The 25,137-nt window shown below is 44.6% G+C and overlaps 1 protein-coding gene across 3 annotated transcripts in view; it reads right to left on the bottom strand.

Annotated features, from left to right (window-relative positions):
• Positions 1–25,137, bottom strand: part of NALCN (sodium leak channel, non-selective) — a 722,821-nt gene that overhangs the window by 402,264 nt on the left and 295,420 nt on the right. For all 3 annotated transcript variants that reach the window (XM_075852442.1, XM_075852444.1, XM_075852443.1), the window contains 2 exons: positions 1,768–1,910; positions 1,561–1,665 (listed from right to left, as the gene is read on the bottom strand). In XM_075852442.1, the coding sequence (XP_075708557.1) occupies positions 1,561–1,665; positions 1,768–1,910 (248 nt within the window). The remainder of the gene's footprint in view (positions 1–1,560; positions 1,666–1,767; positions 1,911–25,137) is intronic.

Raw genomic sequence — 25,137 nt, 5'->3', positions numbered from 1 at the left:
TATACAAGGGGAGAGCGCTGTGTGACACTATATACAAGGGGGAAGCAATGTGTGGCACTATATACAAGAGGGAAAAGCGCTGTGTGGCACTATATACAAGGGGGGAAGCACTGTGTGGCACTATATACAAGGGAGGAAGCACTGTGTGGCACTCTATACAAGGGAGGGAGCGCTGTGTGGCACTATATACAAGGGGGGAGGCACTGTTTGGCGCGATCTATAGGGGGGCTGTGTGTGGCGCTGTCTACAGGGGGATGTGTGTGATGCTATTTACAGGGGGTCTGTGTGGTGCAATCTATAGGGGGCTGTGTGATGCTATCTACAGCGGGTGTTTGCGGCGCTATCTACAGGGCAGTGTGTGTGGCACTTTCTACATCAGGCGGTGTGGCACTATCTACAGGGGGCTGTGTGTGGCGCTATCTACAGGGGGTGCGGCACTATCTACAGGGGGCACTGAGTATGTGGTGCTTTATTTTACAGTGTGTGACACAATTATATTCAGGGGCGCAGTGTTTGGTACTATTTCATTCAGGGGCGCAGTGTATGGTACTATTATATTTAGGGGCACAATTTGTGGCACCATGATAATTTTATCTTCGTTTATAGGTGTGAAAATTTTGGAAAAGTGAAGAGCCGAAGACATCTGAGTGGCAGATTCTGCAGAAATGGGTCATGGCCGGGAGAAGTCGTCATGAAGTCTGTACAGGATGGAGAAGAAAAGAGGAAAAAAAACTACTAGAATCTGAGACTTCGTCACCTGTGAGTCACTAGATTTATAGAGAATCTGTCACCTCTCCTGACATGCTTATTATAGGAAAACCTTGTATTTTACAAAAAGTCTTTGTGCAGTCCAGGATTGATAGACACATTGGTGTTACCATTCCCCTTGTCAGGGGGATGTGTCCCTGCACAGTGTGATACTGTTAGCGATGGTTGGAGACTGTCATTATGTAGGGGCACAGCCCTGTGACAAGGGGAATCGTAACACCTATTTGTTAATGCTTGAACAAAAAGGTAGTGTTAACAAAAGTTACTGCGTGGCAGGGTGGCGGTGGAGAAGGGGGGCCCAAGTTTGGGTAACAGCAATTCACTGATAAAATATGATTAATCCAAATGATTCTTTCGTTGATTGGAAAAGGACTTGCAGGACTGCAGGTTTTTTCATTTTTACTGCTTCTATCCTGCAGAAGCTGTCAGCAGAATGCAGTTTATGACAATGTATCTGTAGTGCATTGGGAAAATACAGGTTGCCATAAACATACACTGTTGTCTGCTGACAGCTCCTGCAGAGCAAATTCTGGAAACTTGACATTTCACGTGACCTACAGGTTATCAGGAGAATGCTTTCATTTGTAAAAAGGAGTGCTTTCAATTATACTAAGTGGCACCCAAGTAAAGCTTCATTTTAATAGCCTTGGAAACTCAGGGTATGTAGGAGATGTTCTTATGTTGTGCTAGAGGATCAGTGGCACTTTGACCTGTAACTTACTGCACATGACAACAGTGTTATAAGTACAAGAATTTCATGATGTTAAAGTTGCACTAGTGAAAACAGTTTACCGTGGTGGTAGCAGTTGAAGTGGTGCTACTCCGAGAACCCCACATCTGTTGAAACTGCACTCTAATTTCAGCAAAGGTCTCAATGATCACAGCAATGAAGACATTCTAAAGAAAAAGAAGTGACTAGTATTAATATGAAGAGAAAATGCATTTGCTTAATACTAACAGACGTGATGAATCCATTCTAGGCAATAAATTATACAATACCTTAACAAGCCAAGCAAGGAAGAAAATGAGGGTAATGAAGTAGAAATAGGAGCGCCATCTGGGGAAACTGTCAATTGCTCTGTACATAAGGAAAACCCACCCTTCCTGAGAGGCAGCTTCATATACAGTAAAGATGCTGGTTCCTGGAGGAGAGAAACAGGTTTTTAACAAACTATGCAGCTGTGGTATCCTAGGATACAATGCATTGATAATATTCCTTCCACAGAGACCATCATGCAGCATGACTCACAGTCTGGATAATGCATTCAATGTCTATCCTATATATTAGGCAGAAACAATATACAAGACTGATGTACATTATTCTTGAACACTTCATAAATGTACAGACATTCTGGATGTAAAGAAGAAAACAAAGAATAAGTATTGCTTAATGGCAAGATACTTAATAAGACTTTCGGCAACAAACATAAAAGATTATTTAAAAAATGTTTCCTTTTGTTTAAACAAGCAAAAAATAAATAAATAAAATGTCAGTGTCTTATTCTTCGTAGTCAAGGAAGCTGTGGAGGAATTTCTTGGTTCTGTGTGGGGCGGTTTGGTGAAGAGGATGGGGCTTATGATATTATATGATGTACTCAAGAAATTCCAAAATGTAATAAAATCGATGTTTGACACCTTCTTTCTATTATGGCATTTGCAGCAAGCACATTTATACATTCAAAAACGGAAAAATCTGGCGCTGTATCAAACAGTCCAGTTCAGAGATATCAGCTTACGTCAAAGATAATATTATTTTTCTTGCTCAGAAGGAATACTGCTCCTGAAGGTGAAGCTCCTTAAAAAAAATAACACCAATCCCTTAAAGAGTATAGCAGGCAGCATTCCATTGCACAGAAGATTACAAGGGCTAGAACTGCTCTAATAGTATTGGATTGGATTTTCGGCTAATATCTGCTATGAAGCTACCAAATTAATCATTGGTCCACTCTATTAAATTACTTTACAATTTTATTTTTCTTATTTCTAAAAAATGTCTAGAAATAAAAAGAGACCAATATGGCTGAATAGAGAAGTTGTAAATATAAAAAGACAAAAGAGCATTTAAAACATTGAAGGCTGAGGGTTCAGAAAAAGCATTCCAGATTTACAAAGTTTTCAATAGGAAAATGTAAATATTAAATTAAACCGTCACAAATAGCTAACGACATTGAGATAAATCCCACATATGTCTCATGAAAATATAAATGCTAAGAAAAAAAGATCTGATAATATTAGCCCTTTAAAAAACTGACTGGGGGAATTTATTGTAGAGGACAAAGAAAAGTCTGAGATATTAAACACGTACTTTTCATTGTGTTCACTGATGACGGGTCAGTGCCAGACATTCAGGGGCACAGTAATCAAGATCCTCCACTCAATATTGCCTAATTATAGCGTAATGACATCTTCTATACTCAGCACACATAGAAGAGGAGAATCCTGCTCTCCTACCTCTATCACACATATATATATATATATATATATATATATATATATATATATATATATATATATATATATATATATATATATATATATATGCACATATATGGGAAAAAAAAGAGCAAAGAAGCAGCACTCAATAGCAAAAAAATTAAATTTATTCACCCAACACAGCAAATGTAATTTTTTTTGCTATTGAGTGCTGCTTCTTTGCTCTCTTTTTTTCCATATACTACATTGGGAGTACGTCACTCCCTGTTATTTGAAGCATAGCACCAGCCGCTATTGGTTTTCTGCACAGTGCTGCTCCTATTGTGTGTTTGATCTTATATACACATATATATATATATATATATATATACAGGGAGGGCCATTTATATGGATACACCTAAATAAAATGGGAATGGTTGGTGATATTAACTTCCTGTTTGTGGCACATTAGTATATGGGAGGGGGGAAACTTTTCAAGCTGGGTGTTGACCATGGCGGCCATTTTGAAGTCTGCCATTTTGTATCCAACTTTAGTTTTTTCAATGGGAAGAGGGTCATGTGACACATCAAACTTATCGAGAATTTCACAAGAAAAACAATGGTGTGCTTGGTTTTAACATTACTTTATTCTTTCATGAGTTATTTACATGTTTCTGACCACTTATAAAATGTGTTCAAAGTGCTGCCCATTGTGTTGGATTGTCAATGCAACCCTCTTCTCCCACTCTTCACACACTGATAGCAACACCGCAGAAGAAATGCTAGCACAGGCTTCCAGTATCCATAGTTTCAGTTGCTGCACATCTGAAGGCAATTGTCTATGCTGTGAAGATACGAGATGTGCAGCAACTGAAACTACGGATACTGGAAGCCTGTGCTAGGATTTCTTCTGCGGTGTTGCTATCAGTGTGTGAAGAGTGGGAGAAGAGGGTTGCATTGGCATGGAGGTGATTAGCCTGTGGCACTGCTGAGGTTTTATGGAATTGAATTACTGAAATAAATTAACTTTTTGATGATATTCTTATTCATCGAGAAGGACTAGTATACATACATATATACATACACACACTCCTCAACATTTAAATTACAACACCAGGAAGGCCAAGCCACAAGGTTATGTAAATCGAGGAAGTAGCAGATGTCACTAAGATCTGCAAATGATGAAAAATTTCAAGTACCTAGCTCCAATCTGTGGCATGTAGAAGGGGTATAAAAGCCAGATTGAAATCAAAGTTTTTAGTCATATGAAACCTCTAAAACCGGATCAAGTGGTGTGAGATAATTCTGCGATGCCTCCTGTTTGTCTAAGTGACAGTTATCATCACTTGTCGCAAGGGACAGAGAGGCGAGGGACAGAATACTTGAACTGAGAGACCTTGATTTATCACTCCGGCAGATCACTATGTGACTAGGCCGAGATGTCAGCACTGTTTAACGTTGCAAGTCCCGGAGGTTGGGAGAACATCAACGAACGGGATGACAGCAAGAGGTGCGCGGAGGCATGGACGGATTGTCTGATTGGACGAATGGCGCGTTGTAATCCATTCTGTACTGCAAGTGAAATTGGACATCACATCCCAAGCCTAGGGCGGCAACCAGTGTCGACACAAACCATCAGAAGGTGTTTGCACATTGGGCTACGAACTAGACGTCCAGCTACAGGTGTTCCATTGAACACACGCCACAGCTCTCAAAGGCTATCATGGTGCACAGCAAGAGGGCAATGGATGCTAGAGGTCTATCCTCTTCGGTGATGAGTCTCGCTTTTATCTCGGATGCAATGATAGCCTGAGATTAGTATGGAGGCCAAGTGGGCAACGCCATGAAGGAAGGAAACGTCACAAGGAAACGTCACACTGGTCCTATTTCCGGGATTATGGTGTGAGTCAGACACCAGAACCGTGCTGCTGGAATAAAGTTCCAACAGATACAGGGCAGCTTGCTAATATTGCAAAGGAAATTGCTAATCTGCCCACTCTCGCTATAAACAAAGAAACGTCCTATACCATTTAAGGATGCAAAAACGCGTTAGGTATTCAAATTCGTTTAGTGTGAATGCACACTCTAGTCTCTGGGTTCTATTCCCTCTCAAGTGTGAATGTACACCGTTATTATAGGTGCTGCGCTGTTCAATATGAGTGTGAATGCACACTACCTCTACGTGCTGGTGCTAATTTCAGTGTGAATGCAAACTGTTCTGTAGGTGTTGCTTTATCGCCATTGAGTGTGAATGCACACTTAGGTTCCCAAAATCATTTAGTGTGAATGCATACTCTTGCTCTCGAAGTACAATCCTTGTTAGGTGTGATTGCACACTATTGTGAGTGTGAATGCACACTCTGTAAGGTATCAGATCTTTATTTAGTGTAATGCAGTGTAATACACACTTTGCTATTTAGTCCAGGTAAGGACAGGTGTTATAAGTTTTGTTAGTTATTTGGGTGAGTGTTTTAACTAATACATTCTAGGTTAAAATTACTCATTATTGGTACCCGTATCTAGTCTTTACCTACCTGGTTAGCCTGGTATCTTTAGGAATATATTGGCTAGTCTAGCCCATTTTAATGATTCAATAATATTAAAATTGTGTTTTAAGCATCCTTTTCCAGGGGCGGATTTATCTACTTTATTTATTTGAATGCAAAAATTCTAAACCCTATGTCTTCAGTGATTATGGTGTGAGGTGGCATAATGTATTATGACCGGTCCCCTCTAGTTTTCACATCAGGTACACTAACAACACGGCGTTACATTGTTCTTTTCGTGGAACCAGTGGTGTGGCCATTTCCCCAAAGTGTCCCAGAAGCCGTTTTTCAACAGGACAATGCCAGGCCGCATGTTGCTCATGCCACTGTGAGTAGCCTGCATAGTCTAAATGTGCTACCATGGCATGCAGCATCTCCGATCGAGCACATCTGGGATGTCATTAGTCGGCAATTGCATAGGGAGCTGCCAGCAGCCAATCTAAATGATTTGCATGCCCAAGTGCATTCAGCGTGGCATAACATTCCTCATACAACCATTAATAACCTAATTGATAGCATGCCAAGGCGTGTAAGTGCGTGTATTTCTGAACACTCATACTCAATCTGAATAAATCAAGATGTTTGGAATAATTTGTTTTATCATTTGCATATCATTAACATGTCTATCGATCCTGTGATTTCCACAATTCCAACACATTTCCTTCTTGGTGTTGCAATTTCAATGTTGAGGAGTGTATACATAAATATTATATATATAAGGGCCTGTTCACATCAGCGTTGTCTTTCAGTTGAGGGGTTCCGTCAAAGCTTTCCATTGGGTTAACCCCCTCAATGGAAAGGCAAACGAAAACCTTAGATTTCGTTTGCATCACCATAGATCTCAATGGCGACGGAAACGTTGCTAATAGTTTCCGTTTGTCACCGTTGTAACAGGGTTCCGTAGTTTGACGGAATCAATAGCGCAGTCGACATTGAGATCAATGGTGATGCAAACGTAAGCTAAGGTTTCCGTTTGCCTTTCCGTTGAGGGGTTAACCCAGACATGGGCAAACTACGGCCCGCGGGCCACATACGGCCCGTTAGGCTTTTTAATCCGGCCCGCCGAACTTGTCCAAATTATAGTAAAAACCTCCTTTTTTTTCCCCTTTCCCTGCAATGCCCACGTTTTCCCAATAGATGGCGCACTCAAAACACATTGACCGTTGTTAATGTGGCGCGTATTTCTCTTTATTTCACTTTAATTTTCACTTCGTTTCACGTCACCATTAAGCCCTTCAGCTGCAGGTAGGATATTTAATACAGCCTATGTCTGTGTGCTTGGCAACGATACACGTGTACTGTTTGCGCGTGAAGGCGAGGGTGTCCGTGGCGAGTTTGTAGAGCGCGCGGTCAGGACAATCCATCCATGATTTTGCGGAGTTTAACACAAGTAGATATTATTGAGCTTGAGTATTTCGTTGTGTAATAATATGTTTTGAATGTTGAAAGTGATTCCATTTTTCAATAAATGTTGATTTCTTTAACTTTGCACCTTCGATTGAAACTTATTAAAAACAGACGCAATCTTGATAAATCACAGTGCGTATGTTATTTTAATCTATTTACATTTCCTCCTCCCAGTATCTGCGAAATAGTATGTAAATGCCATATCTTGCATATTCCTTGAGACAAATTTATTAACTGATAAGGGCTATTTTTCACATTTGAAAGACAGTTAATAAATTGGGTTGTAGTGTTCTTACTGTGCTATGAGGTTTGCACACACTACATTTAATGCTTTAGTATATCCGGCCCAAACACTCCCTCCAAATGCTCCTGGCCCGGCCCCTCTGTCAAATTTTAGAACCCATTGTGGCCCGCGAGTCATTAAGTTTGCCCACCCCTGGGTTAACCCGACGGAAACCTCCGACAGAACCCCTCAACGGAAATACAACTCTGATGTGAACACAGCCTAAGCTGCAGCAGCATGTAGGAGATCATACAACAGTAATGATCACTACTGTTACTGTAATTCCATTTAGTTCAAGGTCTTAGATAATTTAAATTAAAGGTCTGGCGGGCTACAACTTTTAAAAACTTTTTACAAGGACTCTTATAGTTTATGCTTTTGTTTTTTTCTCAATGTAGAAAGCACCACCTAACATGTACAAGTAAAATAGAAATAATCCATAAAGTGTATCTGAGTTTTTGAAAATAAATGAAAAAAAACCATGCTCCTAGTTTGAGTTTATCTGTAGTACTGTTAGGAAAACACCTATTCCCTTAACCCCTTCCCGCCGCAGCCATTTTTCAGATTTTAATTTTAGTTTTTTCCTCCCCACATTCCAAAAGCCATAACTTTTTTATTTTTCCGCCCATATAGTCCTATGAGGGCTTGCTTTTTGCGGGACGAGTTGTAGTTTTTTGTAGCATCATTTATTGTGCCATATAATGTACTAGGAAATTAGAAAAAAACGTATTTGTGGGGTAGAAAATAAAAAAAAACAACGATTCCTCCATTTTTTCCATTTTTACGGAATTCACTTTGCAATTAAAACAACATGTTAACTTTATTCTGTGGGTCAATACGATTATGGCGATACCAAATATATATCGTTTTTTTCTATATTTTACTACTTTTACAAGTAAAAACCTAAGTGTAAAAAATAAAATTTATTTTGTGTCGCCATAACTTTTTTATTTTTCAGTCGATTAAGTGGTATGAGGGCTTATTTTTTGCGGGATAAGCTGTAGTTTTTAATCATACCACTTTGGGGTACATGCAACCTTTTAATCACTTTTTATTTCATTTTTTGTGGGAGATGAGGTGACCAAAAAAATAGAGATTCTGGCGTATACATTTTTTTTTTATGGTGTACACCGTGCGGGTTAAATAATGATATATTGTAATAGTTCAGACTTTTACGGACGCGGCGATACCAATTATGTTTATTTTTTTTACTATGATTTAGTGGCAAAATGTGAAAAGGTTTTTATTTTGAACTTTTAATATATATATATATTTTTTTACATAAAAAACAACAACTTTATTTTACTAATTTTTACTTTTTTTATTAGTCCCCCTAGGGTACTTCAACCAGTGATCGTTAGATTGCTTGCACTATATACTACAATACTAATGTATTGCAGTATATCGTGATTCTGACAGGCTTCTATTAAGCCCTGCCGGATGTAGCGCTTAATAGAAGCACAAAGATAGCGAACCTGGGGGCCTTCATTAGGCCCCGAGGCAGCCATAACAACCATCACCAACCTGCGATTGCATTGCGGGGGGCGCGATGAGGTGTTAGAGGGGGTCGTCTCCCTCTTTCTAACGATTTAAATGCCGCTGTCGCTATTGACTGCAGCATTTAACGAGTTAATTTAACGCTTGTTACTCTGAATTGTCGGCTGTAGCATACAGCCGTAACATACAGCTGTAACATACAGCCGACACATGCATCGAATGGAGCGGGTTCACTCCGTGAGCCCGTTCCATACTTCCCCTACCCGACTTTGGTGTATGGATACATCAAATGTCGGGAAGGGGTTAAGGTCGCTACGACAACCTCTCTAGCTTCTGGGCGGTTCTTCTTTTACCTTGGGCCTATCTCTCTTCTCTGTCCTTCTGCCAATCAGCTGTGGGGTTGTATTTATACCTGTCTTTTCTCACCTGTCTTTGCATGTGAATTTTCTGATCTCCTGGTTTCTAAGAAAGAGATAGATCCGGAGTATGTATAAAATATAACTTTTACTAAGTCTTGTTTAAAACATACGTAACATATAATATATGGATGAGGATTTCATATGCCAATACTGCATGCAAATTCTCATATATTTTCTGTGATTTACATTTAAATCAGGGTTTTTGAGACAGCAAAGAATCAGTCCACCTTTGTAAGGTTTCTTAATCTGTAATATATTATGGTAGTTATCTTCAGGGGGTTCCTCCACATTTCTCTCCTTTGCATGGACCACATATATGGGTAATATAAAAATTGTAGGGCAGTTGCCCTCCTACCCTTTATTTTCGTTGGTAGTCCTTTTAGCTGATGTGTCCAAAAATAGTGGTGAACCTCTCCTAGGAAATGAATGGTAAAGGGATATTCTCCCAACGCGTTTCTTGCTGACCAAGCGATTCCTCAGGCGAGATGGGTCAAAAAGACAGCCGCATCAAGGTTCAGAGTAAGCTGCTTTCAATGATTGGTGTAGCTGTCTATCCATATAGAGAAAATGCTTCTTGATTAAAGCATGATTGCAGTGGCAGGAGATTGAGCCTTCCTTCTGGGAAGTAAATAGAAACTGCCTGTTCCTGGCGTGTGTCGTCACTGTACTGAGGGATTCCCTGCTACTTTTATATCCGTTTACTCCCCCAAATCCTCCTTCACCTAACACACCTCCCTGTGACGTATATGGGGGGCATATGACTAGTGTGAATCGATAATCCGCGCCGCAACTGCAGACCCACTGAACATAAACAAACTGTGGTCCGCGATCGCGCCGCGGGTCACCGCCACACTCCACTCAAAATTAGATTCCCTGCAAACTCAACAAGCGGAGATATATATGTCTGCAGACAGCGATCCCATGTTCGCTGCCTGGAGACGCAATGTCAGGGAATACGGAGAAACTCCGCCCCTGATTGAGTGACGTGGCAGTCAGTCACTGGCTGTCACGTAACCTCAAATTGTCCTCTCATTGGTCAGATCCGCGTCGTCTGGCTGGCGCTGCGAGTCTGTATCAGAGAGGATGCATAGACATGAATGTGTCTATGTATAAAAGCAGGAAGTCCGATCGGTGAGTGGAAACGGGAGGGGGGAATTTTCAAATAGGCCAAAGTTGCGTGCATGGCATGAGGAAGACGGTCAAAAAAGGGGGGTTCCTGACCGGCATTCAAAGTTAACCACACACACAAGTAAAGTCTTAGAAAACAAACGGAGTAAGCTTGTTTATATTTAGAGTAATCCAATTTTTGCACAGTCATGTGACTGTATGTTAGGGATATTTAAATGGCAGACAAGGGATAGTGATCCGATTATCTTTAAAGCAAGTATAGGTTGCAAATGTTAGGGAGCACTATTGTTTCATTGTTATGTTTTGTATCATTTGTCTGGTATGATTCTTATTATAAGGATCTGCTTTACTATTAGAGAGTACATGCGAAGTGAGTTTTAAATAAAGCATCCAAAATCTAGTTGTTCATTTAGCCCGTTTGGTACAGTTGAGCCTAACTTAAAAATCCACTTCGATTCTCTTTGTAATAGAATTCTATCATTGTCGCCGCCTCTTATAGATAGTTGCAACCATTCTATTATTGTGAATTTTAGGCAGTCTGGGTCTCCCTTATGTTTGAGATGGACATGACGGGATACTGGTTTGTCTCTTTCATGTCGGACATCACCTATGTGTTCCAGAATTCTCTTTTTAAATTCCCTTGTGGTTTTTCCGATATAGTCTAGGGGGCATGGACCGGTAATTTTATACACTACGTTATTTGTGCTACAGTTGGAGAAGCTTTTTATAGGGTGTCACGGAGCGGGTTAGTGGACCCACTAGGCCGTACCGCCATAGCGGGAAGGCAGCTGGCCAAACCACAGGAAACCCCAGAAATACAATGTCCCACACAAGGGTACCTGCATAGTCCAGACGGTGACCGAAGCTCTGGCACAGATGGAGATGGTTGCAGCAGACAGCGCCAAACGTGGCGGATGACACAGGAGCCGCAAGTTGCGCCAGACGTGGCGGATTCCTCCGGACGTGGCAGATGACACAGGACATGGCGGATTCCTCCGGACGTGGCAGATGACACAGGACGTGGCATATTCCTCTGGACGTGGTAGATGACACAGGTCGTGGCAGATGACACGGGACGTGGCAGATTCCTCTGGACGTGGCAGATGACACAGGACGTGGCAGATTCCTCTGGACGTGGCAGATGACACAGGACGTGGCAGATTCTTCTGGACGTGGCAGGACTTACTAAGGCAAAGCACGGGAAACAGGAACGGGGAACAAGGCGCGGGTAACAACAGGAACGGGAAACACTAAGGGACCATTTGCAAGACAGACTGGGAAAACTAACAACGCTCAGGCAAGGATTAGAAGGCCAGCGGCCTTCTTATAGACCAGGAAATCGTGGCAGTTGATGATGATGACTTCCTCCTATTTGCGAGCGCTGGCCCTTTAAGGCCGGGCACGAGTGTGCGCGCGCACCCTACGGGACACAGCGAAACGGAGCGGAAGTGAGCGCTGGCGTCTCCTAGGAAGGAGATGGGGACCAGCGCTCACAGATCCATGGCTGCAGGCATCGGGAGGTGAGTAAACCCGACGACCCGCGGCCATGGACGCTACTGTATCCCCCTCTTACGCCCCCTCTTCTTGGGGCCAGAGTGAGAGAGGAACTTTTTAATAAGAGCAGGAGCGCTGAGGTTCTCTTCTGGCTCCCAGGACCTCTCCTCCGGACCAAACCCTCTCCAGTCCACCAAATAGAAAGTCCTTCCTCCTACCCTTTTGCAGTCCAGGATCTCCTTTACCTCGAATACATCAGAAGGACCGCTGGGAGCAACTGTGGAACTAGAAGTCTTGCTGTAGCGGTTCAGGACCACTGGTTTCAGGAGCGACACATGGAAGGAGTTAGGGATTCTGAGGGTAGGAGGCAGCCGCAGCTTATAGGAGACAGGGTTGATTTGTTGCAGGATCTCGAAAGGACCAAGGAACCTGGGAGCAAACTTGTATGAAGGCACCCTCAAGCGAATGTTCTGAGAGGACAGCCAGACTTTAGTCCCAGGAAGATACTGTGGCGGCTCTCTCCTCTTAGTATCTGCCTTTCGCTTCATGCGATCTACCGCCAGCAAAATAGAGGATCGGGTCTGTTGCCAGATTTGCAGGAAGTTCCCATATGCAGAGTCAGCAGCGGGTACCTGAGATGAAGTTGATACAGGAAGAGGGACTCTGGGATGTTGACTGTACACGATGTGAAACGGAGTGAAAGTGGTGGACTCACTTGTGTGGATGTTGTAAGAAAACACGGCCCATGGAAGAAGCTGTACCCAGTTATCGTGCTGTGAAGAGATGAAGTGGCGGAGATAATTTTCCATGATCTGGTTGATCCTCTCAACTTGCCCATTGGACTGGGGGTGATAGGCAGAGGAAAAGTCCAATCTCACATCCAGGAGTTTACAGAGGGCTCTCCAGAACTTAGAGGTAAACTGAACACCCCGATCTGACACGATGTGTAGAGGCAAGCCATGCAAGCAAAAGATGTGTAGAATGAAGAGACTCGCCAGACGAGGAGCAGAAGGTAGGCCGGTCAGCGGGATAAAATGAGCCATCTTAGAGAACCGGTCCACCACCACCCAGACAGTGTTACATCCTGCTGAGGGGGGAAGGTCTGTGATGAAGTCCATCGCAATGTGCTGCCAGGGGGCATTGGGTACAGGCAGAGGTTGAAGCAGGCCGGCAGGCTTGGAGTGAGTCACTTTGTTAGAGGCACACACCGTGCAAGAAGAGACAAAGTCCAGAACATCTTTAGGTAGCGTGGGCCACCAAAAGTGACGAGCAATCAGGTCTCGGGTTTTACGGACACCAGCGTGCCTAGCAAGTTTAGAACTATGTCCCCAGCGGAGAATTCTTCTCCTGTCTGCCAACTGAACAAAAGTCCTCCCAGGAGGGATGTCTCTTACCTGCAGAGGATTAGCAGTGACAATGCAGGACGGGTCTATGATGGTCTGAAGGGACTCCACCGTGTCTTCCGTCTCAAACGATCTGGACAGGGAATCGGCCCTCACATTCTTGTCCGCGGGACGGTAGTGGAGCACAAACAGAAAACGGGTGAAGAACAGCGACCACTTGGCTTGACGAGGATTCAGTCTTTGAGCGGACTGAAGGTAAGTAAGATTCTTGTGGTTGGTGAAGATCAGGATGGGGTGAGCAGCGCCCTTCAGAAGATATCTCCATTCCTCCAGAGCCAATTTGATGGCTAGCAGCTCCCGATCTCCAATGGAGTAATTGCGCTCCGCAGAAGAAAACAGTCTAGAGTAGTAGCCATATACTACTGCCTTTCCTTTGGAGCTCCTCTGGAACAGAAGTGCACCTGCACCAACAGAGGAAGCGTCCACTTCCAGCGAGAACTGCCGAGATACGTCAGGATGATGGAGGATCGAGGCTGAAGTGAAGGCTCTCTTGAGGCTAATAAATGCGGACTCTGCCTCTGGAGTCCACACTTTGGCGTTCACACCCTTCTTGGTAAGGGTCGAGATGGGAGACATCAGAGAAGAGAAGTTAGAAATAAACTACCGGTAGAAATTGGCGAATCCCAGGAACCGCTGTATGGCCCTTAAGCCTTGGGGAAGTGGCCACTCCAGGACAGCCTTCACTTTCTCAGGATCCATCTTGAGGCCTTGATCCGAGATGATGTAGCCCAGGAAGGGCAGAGAACTCTTCTCAAAGACGCACTTCTCCAACTTGGCGTATAAATGATTCTCCCTCAATCGTAGTAGAACCTGACGGACATGCCTCCGATGAGTCGTCAGATCTGGGGAGAAAATCAAAATATCATCAAGATAAACTACAACACAGACATAGAGTAGATCCCGGAAGATATCGTTAACGAACTGCTGAAACACTGCAGGAGCGTTACACAGTCCGAAGGGCATCACTAGGTATTCGTAGTGCCCGTCCCGGGTGTTAAATGCCGTCTTCCATTCATCACCCCGGCGAATCCGGACTAGATTGTAAGCCCCACGCAGGTCTAGCTTAGAAAAAATGTTGGCCCCTCGTATGCGATCAAACAGCTCAGAGATGAGTGGCAACGAGTATTTGTTCTTGACTGTGATCAGGTTGAGGCCCCGGTAGTCAATGCAGGGACGAAGGGATCCATTCTTCTTTTTAACGAAGAAGAATCCAGCCCCGGCCGGGGAGGAAGATTTTCGTATAAAACCCCTCTCCAGATTCTCCTTGATATAGGCCGACATGGATAGAGACTCAGGCAAGGAGAGAGGATATACCCGTCCACGGGGGAGAGAGGCATTAGGAACCAGTTCAATGGGGCAGTCATAGGTCCGATGTGGAGGCAGCGTCTCAGCCTCCTTTTTGCTGAAAACATCTGCATACTGAGCAAAATGGGGAGGCAGTCCCGCCAACGACTGAGGCAGAGGAGGCTTGACAGGATGGATCTGCAACAGACAACGACCATGTCACTTGGAGCCCCATTGGAGAACCTCTCCAGAATTCCAGTCCAGGACTGGGGCATGTAGTCGAAGCCGAGGCAGGCCCAGCAGAACAGGATTGATGGCCTTTGGCAAAACAAGGAAAGAAATAAATTCAGAATGAAGTACTCCAACCGGGAGCTTCAACGGCTTAGTTTTAGAGATGATGGGCTCAGGCAGAGGCAGTCAATTAACTGAGGCAACAGCCAAAGATGTCTCCAGGGGAACTGTGGGCATCTGAAGATGATCCACAAGCTCTTTTTGGATGAAGTTTGCAGCAGAGCCAGAGTCAAGATAGGCAGAAACTTGATGCGTCTTCTCGCCGGATACCAGGGTCACAGGAATAGTCAATTTCGAAGCGAATGCTTTGTTAGATTCCGTTCCACCTAGGGTTGTCTCTCCAACCAATCCTAGGCAATGAGGTCTCTCCGGCCTCTGGGGACACAGACGCACAATATGGCCTCCATGGCCGCAATACAGACAAAGTCCAGAAGTGCGTCTGCGTTGTCTCTCCTGGGTAGACAATTTGACATACTTACCCTGCATCGGATCCTCTGGTGGGACGACTGAGGAGGATAGCGGGACGGCAGAATCCAGCATGGGAAGTTCTCTCTCCCGGAGAACCTCTTGGGAACGTTCCCGGATCCTCGTGTCGACACGGGAGGCGAGTAGGACAAGATCGTCCAGGGTAGATGGCAGATCACGAGCAGCCAGCTCGTCCTTGATCCCTAAAGACAGTCCCTGCCAGAATGTAGCCACCAAAGCCTCGTTGTTCCAGGTCAATTCAGCAGCCAGGATACGGAACTAAATGGCATACTCGCCCACGGTGAGATCTCCCTGGTGTAGGGTAAGCAAGGATGCAGCAGCCGAAGAACCTCTCCCAGGTTCCTCAAAGATCGAGCGGAAGGTCCGTAAGAAGCACTGCAAGTCCCGGGTCTCTGGTCCCTGATGTTCCCACAGAGGATTAGCCCATGCCAGGGCTTTGCCAGTAAGGAGAGAGATGATGAAGGCGATCCTGACGTCATCCGAACAGAAGGACCTGGCATGAAGTCTGAAATGGATCAGGCACTGATTCAAAAATCCCCTGCAGGACCTCGGATCTCCGTCATAGCGTGGAGGTAGTGGCAAGAAACACAGGGGGTTGGTACCGGTAAAGACAGGAAGTGTAGCAGGAGGAACCACAGGGACGGGTGCGGTGACGACTGTGGTTGGAGCGAGCAACCGATGGGCTATGGCGTTCACCGACAGGAGGAGCTGGTCTTGTCGGGACTGGAGATCCTCCATCTCGACCAGCATGGCTTGTGTCGTCAAAGTCTCAGGTTGACCAGCGGGGTCCATGGCCTGAGCGTACTGTCACGGAGCGGGTTAGTGGACCCACTAGGCTGTACCGCCGTAGCGGGAAGGCAGCTGGCCAAACCACAGGAAACCCCAGAAATACAATGTCCCACACAAGGGTACCTGGATAGTCCAGACGGTGACCGAAGCTCTGGCACAGATGGAGATGGTTGCAGCAGACAGCGCCAAACGTGGCGGATGACACAGGAGCCGCAAGTTGCGCCAAATGTGGCGGATTCCTGCGGACATGGCAGATGACACAGGACGTGGCGGATTCCTCCGGACGTGGCAGATGACACAGGACGTGGCAGATTCCTCTGGACGTGGCAGATGACACAGGACGTGGCACATGACACAGGACGTGGCACATGACACAGGACGTGGCAGATTCCTCTGGACGTGGCAGATGACACAGGACGTGGCAGATGACACAGGACGTGGCAGATTCCTCTGGACGTGGTAGATGACACAAGACGTGGCAGATTCCTCTGGACGTGGCAGGACTTGATACTAAGGCAAAGCACGGGAAACAGAAACGGGGAACAAGGCACGCGTAACAACAGGAACGGGAAACACTAAGGGACCATTTGCAAGACAGACTGGGAAAACTAACAACGCTCAGGCAAGGATTAGAAGGCCAGGGGCCTTCTTATAGACCAGGAAATCGTGGTAGTTGATGATGATGACTTCCTCCTATTTGCGCGCGCTGGCCCTTTAAGGCCGGGCACGAGCGTGCGCGCGCACCCTACGGGACACAGCCGAACGGAGCGTAAGTGAGCGCTCCCGTCTCCTAGGAAGGAAATGGGGACCAGCGCTCACAGATCCATGGCTGCGGGCGTCAGGAGGTGAGTAAACCCGACGGCCCGCGGCCATGGACGCTACATAGGGTAATGAATTCCTGTATGGGCGCTATGAAAAACTTTTGTTGTCTGTATATATGTGCATGCTTTACAGTGTCCACATTTAAAACATCCATCAATTTTTCGGTTTAACCAGCACCCTTCTTTTTTTGTAGTATCTAGATGACTATGTGTTACTTGATCCCCTATACTTCTTCCTTTTCTATAGGTTATTTGTGCCCTTGGTGTTACTATCCCTCTGAGGTCAACGTCCATCTGAAGGATTTTCCAATGTTTTTCTAATATACTTTTAATTGAATAATCTGCCATATCGTATGTTCCTATTAGTCGTATAGGCTGTTTAATAGTTTCTTTCTTTTTAGGAATTAGTAATTCTTCTCTTTTTTGGGACTGTGCATATCTGTATGATTCCTTTAAGATTCTGGGCGGGTACCCTCTCTCGATAAATCTCGCCTCAAGATCATTCGCTCTCTCCTCAAAATCGCGTGCATCATAACAGTTCCTTCTGAGGCGGAGGTATTGTCCCTTAGGTATACCCTTTTTAAGTGGGTAGGGATGATAACTCTCCCACCTTAGAAGGCTGTTTGTGGCTGTGGGTTTCCTATAGATTGAGGTTTTTAGTTTGCCATTATTTTCTATAGATATGAGCACATCTAGAAAAGGAAGTGAATTCGGGTGGTTTTTCCTATAATAAAAGACTTATTATAGGAAAAAAGGCTGTTATAGTGTTTTTTTTAACATGAAACTTATTTTTTTTAACTTTTTTACAACATTTTTATTAACTTGTTTTAACTTTTTTTTTGTCCCACTAGGGAACTTGAAGGCATGAAGCCCTGATCGCTATTCTAATACACTGCACTACCTACATAGTGCAGTGTATTAGAGATGTCAGCTATTCACTGACAGCAAGCCTATTAGGCTTCGCCTCCTGGCGGGGCCTAATAGGCTTCCGTACTAGGAAGCGATTGTTAGGCTACAGTTGCTATAGCAACCATCGGAACACCCGTGGGTGCCGATGGTTGTCATTAGCAACCATGGGGTACGATCTAATCACTTAGATTCAGCCAAAGCTGCATCTAAGGGGTTAATCGGTCGGATCGGAGGCTAGCTCCGGTCCTGGCCGTTAGGGCACGATGTCAGCTGTGACAAACAGCTGACACCCGCGCCGGTGGCAACCATCGTGGTTGCCGACAGGCTACAAGACACTTCGATGCATCGATCGCGTTGATCGATGCATTGAAGGGGTTAATCGGCCGGATCGGAGCCTAGCTCCGGTCCTGGCCGTTACAGCGGGGTGTTGCACAGCCGATACCCGGCGGTGATAGCGCTGGCTCAAGCTGAGCCAGCGCCATCACATACACTACGTCATGGAGCTGTGATTGGTCAGTCTGCTTTGACTGACCAATCACAGCGATCGCCGGCAGGAGAACGCTGTGAATGGTCTCCTGCCGTCTAACTGTGCCGATCAACTGTCATAAACAGTTGACGGCACAGTTCTGTCACCTTGTCCTTTGACAGGGTGACAGTTTTTATCAGGACGCACCAGTACGTCCCTGTGCCTTAAAGCACTTCAATGCAGGACGTACCGGTGCGTCCTGGTGCGCTAAGGTGTTAAAACAGCCATTAATTTTTCGGTTTAACCAGCACCCTTCTTTTTTTTGTAGTATCTAGATGATCCGAAACGACCCAAACTATAAAAATATCACGCTATTTTACCCGTACGGTGAACACCGTAAAAAAATTAAATAAAAAACTATTCCAGAATCGCTGTTTGTTAGTCACTACCCCTCGCAAAACAGAATTAAAAAAAGGATCTAAAAGTTGCATGTACCCCAAAATTATACCATTAAAAACTGCAGCCCGTGACGCAAAAAAGAAGCCCTCCCATCGCTTTTTTGACGGAAAAATAAAAAAGTTATGGCTCTCAGAATATGGTGACACCAAAAATTAATTATTTGAAACAAAAGTGATTTTATCGTGCAGACGCTGCAAAGCATAAGAGAAGCTATATACATATGGTATCGCCGTAATCGTACCGACCCGCAGAATAAAGTAAAATTGTCATTAACCCCTTAAGGACACAGCCTGTTTTGGCCTTCAGGACACAGCCGATTTTTTCAAATCTGACATGTTTCACTTTATGTGGTAATAACTCCGGAATGCTTTTACCTATCCAAGCGATTCTGAGATTGTTTTCTCGTGACACATTGGACTTTATGATACTGGCAAAATTTGCTCGATACATTAAGTATTTAATTGTGAAAAACACCAAAATGTAGCGAAAAATTGCAAAAATTTGCATTTTTCTAAATTTATATGTATCAGCTTGTAAGACAGATGGTAATACCACACAAAATTGTTGCTAATTAACATCACCCATATGTCTACTTTAGATTGGCATCGTTTTTTGAACATCCTTTTATTTTTCTATGACATCACAAGGCTTAGAACTTTAGCAGCAATTTCTCACATTTTCAAGAAAATTTCAAAAGGCTATTTTTACAGGGGCCAGTTCAGATGTGAAGTGGATTTTAGGGCCTTATATATTAGAAACCCTCGATAAGTCACCCCATTTTAAAAACTTCACCCCTCAAAGTATTCAAAACAGCATTTAGAAAGTTTCTTAACCCTTTAGATGTTTCACAGGAATTAAGGCAAACTAGATGTGAAATGTTCAAATTTCTTTTTTTTTTTGCAGAAATTCATTTTTCATCTATTTTTTTTGTAACACAGAAAGTTTTACCAGAGAAACGCAACTCAATATCTATTGCCCAGATTCTGCAGTTTTTAGAAATATCCCACATGTGGCCCTAGTGCGGTAATGGACTGAAGCACCGGCCTCAGAAGCAAAGGAACACCTAGAGGATTTTGGGGCCTCCTTTTTATTAGAAAATATTTTAGGCTCCATGTCGGATCTGAAAGGCTCTTGCGGCACCAAAACAGTGGAAATCCCCCAAAAGTGACACCATTTTGGAAACTATACCCCTTGAGGAAATTATCTAGGTGTATAGTGAGCATTTTGACCCCGCAGGTTTTTTGCAGAAATTATTGGAAGTAGGCCGTGAAAATGAAAATCTACATTCTTTCAAAGAAAATGTAGATTTAGCTAATTTTTTCTAATTTCCACAAGGACTAAAAGGAGAAAATGCACCACTACTTTTGTAAAGCAATTTCTCCCGAGTAAAACAATACCCCGCATGTGGTCATAAACGGCTTTTTGGACACACGGCGGAGCTTAGAAGGGAAAGAGCGCCATTTGGCTTTTGGAGCTCAAATTTAGCAGGAATGGTTTGCGGAGACCACGTCGCATTTGCAAAGCCCCTAAGGGACCAAAACAGTGAAAACACCAAAAAAGTGACTCCATTTAGGAAACTACACCCCTTGAAGAATTCATCTAGGGGTGTAGTGAGCATTTTGAACTCACAGGGGTTTCATAGATTTTATTAGAATTGGGCAGTGAAGATAAAAAAAATCCTTTTTTTCCAATAAGACGTAGCTTTAGCTCAACATTTTTCATTTTCTCAACAAATAAAGGAATAAAAGAACCCCAACATTTGTAAAGCAACTTCTCTGGAGTACGGCAATACCCCATTTGTGGTCATAAACTGCTGTTTGGGCACACGGCAAGGATCAGAAGGGAAGGAGTGCCATTTGGCTTTTGGAGCACAGATTTTGCTGGATTGGTTTCTTGACACCATGTCACTTTTGCAAAGCTCCTAAGGTGTCAGTACAGTGGAAACTCCCCAAAAGTGATTCCATTCACAAAACTACACCCCTTGAGGAGTTCATCTAGGGGTGTAGTGAGCATTTTGACCCCACAGGTGTTTCATAGATTTTATTAGAATTGGGCAGTGAAAATAAAAAAAATCCTTTTTCTTCAATAAGACGTAGTTTTAGCTGAAAATGTTTCATATTCTCAACAAATAAATGTAAAAGAGCACCACAACACTTGTAAAGCAACTTCTCCTGTGTATGACAATACCACATATGTGGTCATAAATTGCTGTTTAGGCACAGAGTAGGGCACAGAATGGAAGGAGCGCCATTTGGCTTTTGGAGTACAGATTTTGCTGGATTGGTTTCTGGGCGCTATATCGCATTTGCAAAGTCCCTGTGGGACCAAAACAGTGGATCCCCCCCAGAAGTGACCCCATTTTGGAAACTACACCCCTCAAGGTATTCACCTAGGGGTGTAGTGAGCATATTAACCCCACAGGTGATTGGCAGAAATTGGTGTGCACGTGATGTTGCAGAGTGAAAATGGTTTTTCAATAGATATGCCAATATCCAGCTTGTGCCACTGGAGACACACACCCCAAAAATTATTAAAAGGGTTCTCCCGGGTATGGCGATGCCATATATGTGGAAGTAAACTGCTATTTGGGCACACTGTAGGGTTCAGAAGGGAGGTAGAGCCATTTGGCTTTTGGAGCGTGGATTTTGCTTGGTAGTAGTTTTGTTTGGAGTCTTACTGGTGTTTCCGTTTATAATGTGGGGGTACATGTAAGGCGGGCGGAGTATATAAGAGGCATAGTCAGGTGGTATAGTGGGGTAAAAAAAATAAAAAATAATAATCCATAGATGTGTGTTATGCTGTGACACAATCCTTTCTGCACAGGCCGGTGTCGCACTAATAAATGGTCTTTACTTATCCCCCTTTTGGTCCGCACTCGGCACCTTTGAAGTTTGGGGAATTTTGCTGGGAAGTGTTGTCCTGGTATAATACGGGCACCCTCGCTTCCAGCAGATATGTTTGGGCCCTCCCCTTCCTGGATCCCTAATTTTAGGGGCCTTGATAATTCGCCACTTGAAACAGAAGAAATGTTCCCCTCGGGCTGCACAACTGCATATTTTTATTTCCTGGCTTATTGGTGCCTTGACTCATTTTATTTTTCATAGACGTAGTGGTATGAGGGCTGTTTTTTTTTAGTGACGAGCTGTAGTTTTTATTGGTACCATTTTGGGGTACATGCGACTTTTTGATCACTTGTTATCCTTTTTTTTTTGGGTGGCAAGGTGACCAAAAAACAGCAATTCTGGCATATTTTTTTACTTCTTTTTATACAGCGTTCGCCACGTGTTATAAATTACATGTTACCTTTATTCTGCGGGTCAGTCCGATTCCGGTGATACCTAATTTATAGCACTTTTTATGTTTTACAACTTTTTGCACAATAAAATAACTTTTGTAAAGAGAATGGATTTTTTCTGTCGCCAAGTTGTGAGAGCCATAACGGTTTTAAATTTTTCGTCGGCGGAGCTGTATGAGGGCTTGTTTTTAGCGAGACGAGTTATAGTTTTTATAGACACCATTTTTAGGTACATGCGACTTTTTGATCACTTTTTATTTCAATTTTTGGAAGACAAAGTGACCAAAAAATAGCAATTATGTCAGTATTTTTTAGTTATTTTTTTTACGGCGTTCACTGTGCGGAATAAATAACATAATATTTTTATAGTTCAGGTCGTTACGGTCGCAGCGATACCAAATATGTATGGCTTTATTATTTTTTTCAATAATAAATGACTTGATAAGGGAAAAAGGGCGATTGTGTTTTGTGTTATTATTTGAAACTTTTATTGTATTTTTTACAACTTTTATTTTTACTTTTTTGACACTTTTTTTGACACTTTTCTTTAGTCCCACTAGGGGACTTGAAGGTCCAACAGTTTGTTTGATGTTCTAATACATTGCACTACCTATGTAGTGCAATGTATTAGAACTGTCAGTTGTTCACTGACAGCAAGCCGATCAGGCTCCGCCTCTGGGCGGGGCCTAATCAGCTTACGCAATGGCAGACAGGAGTCCATTGTTAGGGCTCCTGTTGCCATGGTAGCAGTCGCCAGCCTTGCCATCGTGTGGCAAGGCTGCCGATTTGCTACAAACCTCTAGGATGCAGCGATCACAATGGATCGCTGCATCGAAGGGGTTAATGCCAGGAATCGGAGCTAGCTCCGGTTCCTGGCGATAGATCGGGGTGTCCGCTGTAACATACAGCGGACACCCACTGCTGATGACGCCGGCTCAGCGTCTGAGCCGGAAGCTGAGCCGGCGCCATTTTGCCGATGGTACCGGAAGCCTCCTGGGCCCCGCCGACGACGGGGCATAGGAGGATTCCGTTGCTGGCGGACGGGGAGGTAAGCATTAGCCCTCCGATCGCCTTTGCAGCCACCGGCAACCCAGCGATCCCGTTGCTGGGGCGCCGGTGGCTATAAACTCCTCACATGCTGCGATCGCTATTCAACGCAGCATGTGAGCGGTTAATCGGTCGGATCGGAGGCTAGCTCCGGTCCTGGCCGATACCTCAGGGTGCCAGCTGTAACATACAGCTGTCACCCGGCGGTGATGTCGCTGGCTCAGCTCCTGAGCCAGCTTCATCTCCATGACGTACAGTTATGTCAAGATGCGGGAACAGTCCATCTCCCATGACGTAACTGTACGTGATTTTGCGGGAAGGGGTTAATAGCGCATGGCGAACGGCGTAAAAAAATTATAAAAAACATCAGAATTGCAGGTTTTTGGTCACCTTGCTTGCCAAAAAAATGAAATACAAAGTGATCAAAAAATCGCATGTACCCCAAAATGGTACCAATGAAATCTACAGATTGTCCCGCAACAAATAAGCCCTCACACAGCTCCGGTGGAGAAAAATAAAGAAGTTCTGGCTCTCAGAATATGGCGATGCAAAATGTGCAGAGTGTCCAAAAGCAGATAAGATTGGGCACCATTTATCAGTGCGACACCGGCCACACATCTGTGGATAATTATTATACCCTCTTATTATACCCTGATGTTCTCCGCACAGATTACATGTACCCCCACATCATAAACTGAAATACCAGTAATACCCAAAACAGAACAACTAGCGAGCAAAATCCACGCTCCGGGGGCGTGGCCAGCAGTCGATGGCGCCGGACGCATAATCGAGGAGCTCCGTGCCCTGCCACACACAAACAGCAGCCTACAGCAGTAAAAGGTGCCACATATGGGGAAAAAAAGACCCCAAGAGTCTGGACTCACCCCTGCAGCACTGCATCAGGTCGCTGCCGCTCCACCAACACTAGACGGTTACTTTCTCCGGCGACAAGCAACGCCGCTCCCTCAGCACCAGCGGCGGCCATGTTGGACAGCCTCGTGTCGGCAGGACGGAGAAATATCCGTGCAAGGAGAGGAAGCAGCTCCCCACACGCAGGGTAAGCTGAATAGCCGGATAGCTAAAATACACCCTCCCAGCCTCCCTATACTGCCCTCCATCTCGTCCTGTGATCAGCAGGGAGTGGGATCCCCTCTGCCAGGGGCGATGGAGGCCATATCACGTGGTGCACCAGCACAGCCAGGGGACCCAGTACAGCCGCTTGATCCACAGCCCTCAGCACAACTGGCCCTACAGGTTTGGCCTGCACCTAAACCCCAACGGCCCACGATCCAGCAGCCGGGGAGGGGAGACGACCTGGGGGATACACCATATTTGACCCCCTATGCCCAGGCCCCGGTTTATGCCTCAGATTCCGACCTGGAGGATTCTGCCTCGCTACCCTCAGATGTGCCTCCTATGTGGAGGGAATGTTTCTCACAACTGCCCACTAAAGAGGACTTTAGGAGTATGATACAAGAAGTGAAGGCAGCTTTTCGCTCAGAATTGGCGGGGGTTTCTCAGCATATACAGCAAATAGCTACTAGGGTAGAGGCGCTGGAAGAAGACCACGATGCCACTAGGCGCCATGTTTCTGTGATACAATCCATGGTGTCCTCCCAATTGGCGTCCATTAGAGATATGCAACTGCACCTGGAGGATTTGGATAACCGGGGTCGCCGTCACAATATACGGATGAGGGGTATACCGGAGCCCTCGGGGTCTGAAGACCTTCCCATCGTGTTAGAGACTATCTTTAACGACCCTTTGGGTGCACCCCCGTCTAATCGGATACCGCTTGACAGAGCGCATCGAGCACTGAAACCAAAGTCTATTACATCTCAACCCAGAGATATCATCTGCTGTGTCCAGGATTTCCGCACTAAGGAGGACATTATGCTTAAGGCCCGACAGCGTAAAGATCTGGAGTATGACG

Source organism: Rhinoderma darwinii, chromosome 2 (genome assembly GCF_050947455.1).
Source record: "Rhinoderma darwinii isolate aRhiDar2 chromosome 2, aRhiDar2.hap1, whole genome shotgun sequence".
NCBI classification, from domain to species: domain Eukaryota; kingdom Metazoa; phylum Chordata; class Amphibia; order Anura; family Rhinodermatidae; genus Rhinoderma; species Rhinoderma darwinii.
This window is presented reverse-complemented; position numbering and strand designations above follow the sequence as displayed.